The sequence below is a fragment of the Symphodus melops genome (assembly GCF_947650265.1).
Source record: "Symphodus melops genome assembly, chromosome: 1".
Lineage (NCBI taxonomy): Eukaryota > Metazoa > Chordata > Actinopteri > Labriformes > Labridae > Symphodus > Symphodus melops.
The window spans coordinates 46,461,170-46,472,083 of NC_136691.1; the positions used below are offsets into that span (position 1 = coordinate 46,461,170).

Consider the following 10,914-nt stretch of genomic DNA (forward strand, 5'->3'; position numbering starts at 1 on the left):
GGCTTTAACTTTTTTTTTTTTTGCACATTTTACCATTATCACAAACGGTAAAATGTAGTACAATGAATTACTGTAGCATGAGGACAAGAGCATTTTGGGGTCATGCACATTTTAGTAAAGCTTTGGTTTTCACTTCTAAATGTACACAGACTTAAAAAAACAGAAGTTACTTTATTCTGAGAAACCACTGTAGAGTGTGAACACTTTTTCTCACATATACAAAGTGGTGTACCAACTTCTGCATCCTGTTCTTTCCTCAGCTAGAACTCTGGAGAAAAACACGTAGACGTGCTTTTGCTCATGATGTTTCAACTTTAATTTTGCTGCCTTTGTGCAGGATTTTTTTTATTTTGGATTTCAATTGTGCTCTATAAATAATTATTATGTGCACTGCTACAGGAAATGCTAACGTCAACGTACCCCCTTTGTGCTGATGCTGAGAAGAAATACAACACTTTGCATGTAAGCTTTCTAAAATTGGTGTACTGATATTAAACAGTAGATTCCTATGATACTGGTGGTGTTTGTTTTCAGTAGATTGTAGGTTGTTCGGCAGAAATCTCACCAGGCAACAAGTGTCCATGTTAGTGTCCAAATATGTAATTAATTCTCTTGCTTCCATCTCTCTTACTGCTTGTATCTTCTTATTGCTGGTATCTTTTTATTTGCTTCTAGTTCATTTAGTTTCTTAATCCTTTTAATCTTCTTTCCTCTTGGTCTTAGCTTGTGTTGTTGGGTTCTTGTTTTGCCTGGATTCTTATGATGGTGCTTGTAATGGTCAGGTTGGGTCGGTTGGGTTTTAGTTTTTCGCATTTTTCATGTTCCTGCTGTTGTTTATGTTTTTGTGTTTGTTTTATTTTTGTTTTTGATTATTGTAATGCACGTTGTAAACCCGTGTTTTTAACGGTGTTATGTACAGTCGATAAAGTTATTATCATTATTATTATTTAGAATTTTTTTTAATTTCATACCAATATCCAGGTCATAATAATCAGTAAATTCACAGTGGAAACTTTGACCCATTGGGGAGTTACTAATAAAAATGCATTAAATAAAATGATCAAATACAATTATTTTTTGGAAGCATGAATATGTAATTACATTTTATTAGACAATTATAAAAAATGTAATGACAAATTTCAGTGCTGTTCAAAGTAGTTGGCAATGATACTAGCAGAGCGAAAGAAAACTACCGGTAAGCATTTTTAAACCAAGTAACCCCAGTAATACTGACAATTATGTAATACTATCTAATATAAAGCTTGAAACGTTTAATACCAATTTCCAGGTTTCCTTTGATACATCTTGTTAAGAATGTGTACCAATTCTAAAAAGAAAAGTAAAAAAAACACAAACACAAGTTTAAGATGATTTATTGGCATGAATGGTAACAACTGTTATTTCCAAATATAAAATTATTAGAACAAAAAAAGAACAAATTAATCCCAGTAAGCTCTCAAAAATGTTCCTGCTGAATACTTTTATTACAGTTTTATCACAGTATGCTTTTTGTCAGTGGTATTTTTAGTAGGTAGACCTTCAGGCTTTATAATTTTTAACTGCTCATAAAGGGATACATCATTAAAGTTCAACAGATGGTTTTCTTGGTTTTGCCTCCTCCTCATTTCTTGGCACATGGAAGTCCACGTACGGACACCACTTGGTATTGAGGCACACAAGTTTCTTCAAAGTAGCCTTCTTGACGATATTGAAGCCCGTCTGTCCTCCAAATGTGCTGGGCTTCCAGTACTCAGGGGAGCAGATTGGATTTCCCATCAGGCCCTTCATAGAGAAGGGAGAACCCATCTCTACCATACTCTCACCAAATATGCCGTCAGGACGAGTTTTCTCCAGCAGGACGCCAGTGTATAGCTCCAAAGCATCTATGTCACCGTACAATTCCTCCAATTCTCTGGCCATTTCTGTCTCACCTGCAGGGAAAGAATGGATGGAAATTATTCATTGCTAACTTGTTATGTGTCACTACCAACTGAAGTTACTCACAGTCATTATTCATATACTGTACAGGTCTAATGACACAAGCTGATGGGTTTCCTTTACCAATTCTTATATCACAGTTGGCTAAATAACTTCATATACCTGTTATAGGTTTGATTATCACTCGCACAACTTCAACTTCAACTTCAACGACTGGATGGGTTGCCCCACAATGTTGTATCAATGATAATGATACCCAGAGGATGGTCCCATCTTACTTTGGTGAACCTTGACTTTTTTGTAACCAATATGTAAAAGGACGGCATGTGTATTTGGCCTCACCCATATTAAGTATGAGAGTTAATTACCAAATGTTGGCACATCAAAAGCAGTAACACTTGATCAATCAATGTACAAATTATGAGGAACAACAAGCTAAATAAACATACACTAACTATATATTATGGCATACATGCTGAGCACTGAAACGTTACCATACATGGTAGCATGTCAGCAAGAGGTTACAACCTCACCGAGCTACAACTGCTTCTGTAAAATCAGGATTTGTACATAATATGAAACATTTGCTACAATGAACTGCAAACCACAATAGCATCAGTTCCCCTTGGAAGTGGTTTAATTAATTTTTTATACAATAGGAAAATGAAAAGAGTAGAAATATAGGGAGCGATTTAGGAATGACATGCAGGAAAGGAGCCTGGCCTTATAAATGTGTAAACCTGGGCTGTTTGTTGGAGGACTACAGTCTCCATACACAACCTGTGACCTAACAGCTCGGCCATCTGCATGCCGTGGTTAGCTTTTATTAGGAAGTAGTTAAAAAGAGACTTATGCAACCTTATTGAGCAGCTACAATGACCCGGGCAGAAATGGATGCAATGATGAACCAATATGAGAAAAAATATGAATAGTGACTTTTTAATGTTCAAATAAAAGTTATAAACAATTCAATATATTGCTATGAAATGATGTATGTTGTTTAATCTTGTTATTAACAGATAACTTTTTTTGCAGTCTTTAATTCTAACATATAGCTCAGTTATTGAACCTTTTCAATGATGTGAAGGAACTAAGGCTGGTGTAATGAAAGTGAACAAGACCAATAGTCTTCCCTGTCCAAAATAATGTTTTTGTGTTATTGTTCTAGATTTCACTTTACACACAACCTATGGAAACAAAAACAATTCAAAATGCTGATGGAGAAAATACAATTTATGACATTAATCCAGTTTAAAATAATTTAAAGTCAAAATGAAGGAGTTGAAGGTGTCAATAAAGGCATAGTTACATAATAAGATAGAAAATATCAGGCTTACCAGTAAGTTCATAAAAAGAGGTGTATGGCTTTAAGTTAAACTTTTTCCTGTATTCATTAAAGGGCCGCACGCGGGCTTCTCTGGACTCTCTGATGACCATTTCTGCCACTTTGAGAACAACTTCATGAGAGTTTTGTCCTCCACCGATCTGAAACACACACACACGCACACGACAAAGCAGTGTATGTAATGACAAGTAATTGTTCTGGTCTCTGTAATAGGATGTGATGGTGGATGATGTCAAATGCAGCACTAAGATCTCACAGGACAAGCACAAAGAGAAGTCCCGTGGTCTAAAGCTGGAAGTCGATCATTTGTAACTTCAATTAGTGCAGTCTCAGTGCTATGGTGAACTCGAAATACTGACTCAGAAACTGTTTAGAAATACTTTCTCCCAGGCATGGCAAGTAACCACACGACCACACTCAGTGATCAGCATCTTTTGTCTTGATTGCAAATAAAGCTGCAGAACACGAGTGACAATGTCATCTCTCGTTTGATTCGAGGAAGAGAATGTGAAAGGAAGTCTGCTTTAACATAGATGACGTGCAGTGTTTTGGTGGTTTTAAATGCGTGACTAGTCAAACATTGCAACATCACTGTGGTCTATTTGAGAGATCTTTCTACAAAAGATTGATCTGTCAGATACCAAGAGCGTTGGGGATGAATGACATCTCTGCAAAGTAACTACTCTCCAGCTACGTTTGTATGTCTTTACTGTGATAAAAGTACGTCTAAGAGGTCGGAACAATTTTATCATCTGTTTCATCATTATAGCACATGATTCATGTTTCTGAATGTGTGTGAATTTTAAGGTTTCTGAACCATATCAAACTGTTTATTTTTTTCAGTTCTAGAAAAAACAATAGGTTCTTTAAAATCACAAAAAGAAACTAGGACGTACTATGAATTCTTTATGGGTCATTTGGATAACTTATATTATCCTGTATAGTATACCTGTCCTGCAGGCTGACGAGAGAAAGAATCCACCAGTTTCTCAACCCCGTAGTGCATGAGGATGGAGGTGTTGTAAATAAAACGGGAGTATGGGATTTCATCTCCGTCAATGATGAAGCTGTCAGGCATTAGCGGGTGCCAGTGGTAGAGGTGACAGAACTCTAAAGCGATGCGGTTGCTGTACTGGAACTGTGCGTTGAAGAGCAGGGTGGGGTCAAACTTCATCTTCAGCAGGTAACCGCTCAGCTGCTGAACATACTCCTCGATTATGATGTTTATTATCTCTCCTGTAATAAAAAAAAATGATTCACTCAGCATCCTATGTTTGAGGCTTTGTCATTTGCCATTAGTGTCCCAAACACAAGCAGCAGGTGCTGTAGATTAAATATGATCTTTTCCTTCTCTTTCCTGAGACTCTTTTTTTGTGTCTTTTTAGGTAACTTGCGGCATCTGTTCATTTTTCTGTTGTAACTCAGGGTTGGATCTGTTATTAGGTACCCATAAGCATTTAGTTTGTGCCTTTTTAATCATTTGTATAAAAGCACCCTACTGTACAGTATTTTTATAAAACCCTGAATTTTGAATAGGGATTAAACCAAAGACTCCTATTGTTCTACATTATTTATTCCTCCCATTGCCTCTCACCACCAAAGCTTTAGTTGGTTGAAATGTTGCTCATCAGAGCTGAGGATCGAACCCTAAACCTTCTGATTAAGGGATAACGACTGTACCAAATGAGCAACTGCCGTCTCTGGTATTGGCATTGTTATTGGACTTTTAACAAGAGCATAATGCCTTCTGATGCACTCACCAATGATGATGAGTCTGGTGGTCTGGAAGAGCTGCTCATCGTCCCACGTAGGATGCTCTGCCTTCAGGATGTCACAGACTCTGTTATGCTCCCTCAGCCATATTGTAGCATACATGGTGAGGCCTGGCAGGATGCCAAACACCTCCTGACCAATGGCAAGACGCTGCTCAGGAGGGAAAACTTTAGGATACACCATGTGCACAGGGACCTCAGAGACTGTAGGGGGGTACATCTCACCTTTCACTAACTGTGAACAAAAAAAAACAGAAAACGTCATCTACAGGCAAGGGATGTATTTTTTTATTATTGGCATTACTATATGTCAAGCTGTTGCCTTTATTTGGAGATAGGAAAGCTAGAGAGACAGGAAATGAGGAGAGAGGGAGAGACTTAGGGATGACGTGAACCAAACAGTATCAGTATCAATCAGTATCAGGAATTAAAAACTGTGAGGATTAACTCTGTACATGGGCTGCCTGCCCAACTGAGCAAAAAAAAAACCAGCACTCCAAAAGAATCATATTTGTTTTACTCTTTTCAAATCAACTTAAATCTGGCTTAGTTGTGCTCGTATCTTGTGAGTACTACACTCAATGTAAAAATCTAACAGATTAATCGGTTAATCTTTAATAGAGTTCTTGTTAATCTAAAAACATCCTGTACAACTCTAACTTCTCGGAAACGTGCGGTCTATGTTTTCAGATAACAGTGACAGAGATTAAACGGAGCTGTTATCCAGCAGTTGTCATACTTATTAGGGAGGTTCAGTTTGCTCTGATTAAAAGGCACTTTGCTTGAGGATGATCTAAAGAAATTTACTGACCTGATGTGTAATCTTTAAAAAAAAAGAGCATATCTGCTTTCAATTTCACATTTATTTGCTTTAATGTATTTAGTTTATAAATATAACATGACACTGTTTCACTTCCAAATGTCACTACCAAATCTACACAGTGCACCTTTAAAATATCAAAAGGAAAAGGCTCTAGCTACATTTTTACAATGGAGACATGAGTGATATTGATCATCTCCTTATGCTCTAGTAAAAGACCCTTCCTTCCATCACACTAAGCTCTTACTCCATTACCTGATATTTAAGCTTTCCATCTTTATGAACGCGGAGTTGAAGCTGTCGCTCGAGGTTGTCGCCATAAATATTACCGGCATCTACCTGGATGAGTTAGAGAAAATACAAAGTCAAAATCAAGTCAACCCCAAATTCCAGACATGCTTTATTGTTGTCCTGTCTTTTGTCATTGTTTAATAATCTTTCCTGTAGTAGCTGAATGCTGTCTCACCCCATGTCCGAGAGCTTTGGTGAAGCCCCCAGGAACATCTTGATTTGTCTTGAAAAATTGGTGGGTGAAATGTTGGGCCATGAAGGCAAACATCAGGTTTGTCCCCTGAGGGTCTGGCCTAAATTTCTTTCTCCTAAAAAACCTCTCAGCCAAAACTTTGGTATCAGGAAGAACAGATTTACCTGGAAAGAAAGATACAAGTCAAGACACATTCCCTGAGGAGCACAGCTGTGAGCAGCTGTTTACATGTGGGTCTCACCTTTAGTACCCATTGGTAGAGGGCAGTCTTCAGGTACAGGTGGGAGCAGCCGGGTGTAGTACGAGATGTTGTAGTAGGACTCCCAGCTGAGGTATCCATACTTCGTATTGTAGGTCGGAGGGCTTGGGATAAGGTTGCTTCTAACTATGGAAGAACATATTACAATTTAAATACACATTTATATTTCACAAACTGAGGATTATTTTTTTAAACTAGCAAAGACAATGTTAACATGTATTCAGTTCGAGTAACTTGCTATATATATTTCATTCACGGATATTGACTTTGGTAGTCTCTGATCTGATCATGCACAGTCTTAAAAGTTATTTGCATTAATGTATGTTCATCTGAACAGGCAAAAAAAAAAAAACTCACTTGTCAGCACTAATCTCATCAATGTGTCTCTCAAAAAAGAATTGTTGATGATGTCCCAGATCCACGAGAAGTGTGTGAGGATAAAGTGAAGGACCCCAGGACTGGGCTTCAGTAAGAGATGAACTCTGGTCCAGAACTCAGCTACACAAGAGGTTAAAGATTAAATTATTTTTGGAAAATATGATCCTTTGGAACAAATGTGTATCAATGCCTATTTCTCATCTGTAAACTGATAATATGAAAAAAGAAACCTTGTATATAGTATGTATACTTCTCCAAATAACACTTTTTTTGTCTTAAGGGTTAGAGCCCACAAATGGATCATTTAACTTTTGACTTTCTGAAAAGAAAAATACATCTCACAAACTAACGATTAGCTAACAAATAACGGTAGTGGCTATATGGATTACTAACGCTTCTGCAGCATAGATGCTTGTGCACATGCCTCATGTACAGAGGCTATAGTTCTCCAAGCAGGCAGACTGGGCTCAAATCTGACCTGTGGCTCATTTCCCACGTCATTCCTCTCTCTCTCACTCCCCGATTTCTGACTCTATCCACTGTCCCGTCTCTAAATAAAAGCCCAAAAGAAAATAAAAGAAAATAATCGTAATAATAATAAAAATAATGATCATACTTACGGTCAGTGCAGTTTTCTCCATGGAAGCCAGTGAGAGTGCAGTCACATTCAAAGCCGTCTGTACCAAATCTCACACAAACTCCTGAGTTCTGACACGGGTAGTAACAACAAGGATTCACTGCAACAATGACAACAATCATCATCACTTGTATGGTCGAAGGATTATTACAATCTATACCCTAGTAGATCCTATGGCTGACGTCACAGTTGGAGTAATGACTTGTCCTCATTCATTTGAACTTGACACTTAAAACCATACAATGTACATGTTTTTATTGTGCATTTTTCCAGAGATAAATGTATGCAACTGTATGAGAGTGAGAAGTGGATCAAAAAGAAAAAACAAGTTCAGTATCTTTACAGCAACTGCTCAATTAAATGTATTTATTCAGAGTACATTTATTTGGGGAAAACGTTGCTGCTACCTCACACAAACCCCACCCACCACCTCATATCTACAACCCTCTAACACCCTCTACCACGGCTTCCTGTCCCCTCCGTCTTTGTGCAGAAGTTCACTGAGATAATGACACACTGCAGCTTATTCTTTCTCAAAAGCTGTAAACAAGAGCATAGATAAGCATGTACAAGGTATAAGTATAACTTTATGTAATAAACAAGGTTGCATGCATGTTTATTGAAACACTACTGATGTGTTATTATCAAGTCTTACTCAAGCACGGAGCAGAGGCTTGGACAGACTGGGACTCAGGGAAAGTCAATATGTTTGATTATGTTACTTATTGTTTGAACAACTTTATACTAGTTTTCACTCTGCAGTGGGTAAGACTCCACCTGCTCAAAGCTGAGGCCTTTCTGTTCCTGGAAATGTAACAGTCACTTAGGTAAGCATCTTTTCATATCTTTCTTTATCTTCTGGAACATTTTTACTTGATTTACAAAGTTTGAGAAACTTCAGATTAGAATTGGTTGTGAGTAGGTGCCCTTCAGCTTTCAAATGCAATTCTACGTCTTGCCAACAATTAAAAGCTTCTCCATGATTTACTCTTGTCCTGCCTCTTACATGGTCGCTCATTTTTCTCCTCTTAGCTTGCTAAATGAACGTTTTTTTTGTTATTTCCACTTCTGCCATGTTAAATATACTGAGAAATAGAAAAAGACCTTTGCACAACCATTTCACAAGATACATGCGTAGAAGTACATTTATTTGCAGCGTTTCAGTACTCGACCTACATCAGGCAAACCTGAATACACTGAGATGACATTTCTGAGATTGATATAAAAACCAATACAAAAGAACTCACAACAGTCTTTTCTGCTGATGAAACCATTAATATGATTATGCAGCAGTGAAAGAGCAATAATCTTCTTCACAGCAAACACCAAATAGAGTCAAGGCAACAAGACTATCATCTATAAGACTAGAAGTGCTATTTCTTATAATATATTGCATTATTGCCATACTAAGTTTTAAAACATATACTTTACATATCAGAATTCACATTTATTACAGCAGTGCTATCACATTAGTTCATACAAAAAACCTAGTGTTTAAGTCATTTTACTGCTGTGATATATGTTTATGTGTAGTGAAATACTGTGAATTACATTAAATGTAAAAGTTACAACTTTTTTAAACATACAGCTGTTCTATTATTATCAACACAACTTTATTTAAAGATGTGGAATAATCTATCAATGCAAATCAATTGCTGGATAAAGTAGTTTAATCTTTAAAGAGAGAAAGTGAACTTAGAGTGAATGACCATAAAGTATGCTGTCATTTGACTCAGTACTAATCAAAAAGATCTCAGTGCATCAGTTAGCACTTAGACCATTCTTACCAACACTTGGCTCACTCGCACAGGGGGAGCTTTGCAGAAGCAACAGGTGGATGAACAGCCATATAGAAAAGAGGCCAAACTCTATAAAAAATAAATATATATAAACAATAATTAGAAAACAAATTAAATTCTGCCCTAAAAACATCAGATATAGTCAAAAAGTGTGAATAGTGTTAGGACTCACCTGTCATGATTCCACGATGCATATCGTAAGACAGCTTTTGAACACTCTCTCCTTAAAAATAACTAAGCCGTCTTATATGGTCCGTCTATTTATCATCAGGCAGCTGAGTTGAACGGGCGGTCACACAGTTTCCTCTACTTCCTCTATTTGGATTCTTAAAGGAGGCCTAATGCATTTTGCACTAAATAACTCTGATCACATTGTTAAACACATAACTTTCGTGGAATTCTCCCTCAGAAAAATATTCAAATTAATTTATTAATCTGCATGTTTATTTTAATCAAACAGTTGCTCCAAGTATAACTATTGTTGTTAGTGTGAGTAAAAGGATGACAGTGAATGGAAACACAGGAAACAGGGTGATGCTCAAGGAGAATTTCAAATTGCTTTATCGCCATCTGCTGGTAAATGAATGTAAAATCCTCACTTTGTTGCAATAATTAACTACAGTAATATGTTTTATTCAATTGACACACACTTATTCAAAAAAAAAAATTTTGAAATTGATTGATGATTCCTTGTTTGTTTTTTAGGTCAATTTAAAAGCTTGACTATTTGCATTTATGTTTACATGTCTGTTTCATATTTTTTGACCCAACTCAATAAAAACAAGCACTTATAATATCTGAACTAAGAGTGGAACCTCACTGCAATATGTTGTTGTCCTCTTTCTATTAATATTTAAGTAAAAATATGGTGCTCTCATTTCCCTGCCAACCTGACTCAGTCACAGCATCACTGCTTCAAGAATCCTCACATCTGCACACATATTTATTAATCCCAGAGGGGGATATTCAGGTACGCACTCTGTTAGTTTAGAGACGTGCTTCTTACACATTCAAGCCTGAATCACACAAGCACAAGCAGGACTTGTGGACAAGCATTAATAGAGAGATGTCAGAGTGCTGTGGCTGCCCCCACTAGAAGTGCCCCCTGAGCTGGTGGGGGTTCGATGCCTTGCTCAAGGGCACCCCTTCAGCTACCAGACCAACTTCCATATTTTGGTATGCATCAAGACTAGAACCCAACCCAAGTCCCAACAGACAGAGCTACTGTTGCCTCAATGACATGACATGATAATCTTAACAGAAGTTAATTGTCAAATGAGGAAGTTGACAATGGGGTAAAGAAGAAAAAGATACTTTGGAATATTGCCGGACAGCAGCATAAATAAGATTATGAAACATGATTAGAGGTGAAATCAACATCGAATTAAATGAAATGAACACACCTTTATGCTTTAGTTAGGATCCTTATATTACTGTCTTACAATTAGGTTACAGATTAGCACAAACAGTTCTAGAAAGGTG

The 10,914-nt window shown here is 37.1% G+C and overlaps 1 protein-coding gene across 1 annotated transcript; it reads right to left on the reverse strand.

Annotated features, from left to right (window-relative positions):
- Window positions 1–1,357: 1,357 nt before the first annotated feature.
- ptgs1 (prostaglandin-endoperoxide synthase 1) lies at window positions 1,358–9,902 on the reverse strand. Its single transcript, XM_079367350.1, has 11 exons — window positions 9,605–9,902; window positions 9,421–9,501; window positions 7,617–7,733; window positions 6,976–7,116; window positions 6,601–6,744; window positions 6,342–6,523; window positions 6,131–6,214; window positions 5,044–5,290; window positions 4,233–4,519; window positions 3,276–3,423; window positions 1,358–1,931 (listed from the first exon to the last, which is right to left on the reverse strand). The coding sequence occupies exons 1-11, from the start codon at window positions 9,624–9,626 to the stop codon at window positions 1,582–1,584; spliced, it is 1,803 nt and encodes a 600-aa protein (XP_079223476.1). The 5' UTR covers window positions 9,627–9,902; the 3' UTR covers window positions 1,358–1,581.
- Window positions 9,903–10,914: the final 1,012 nt, after the last annotated feature.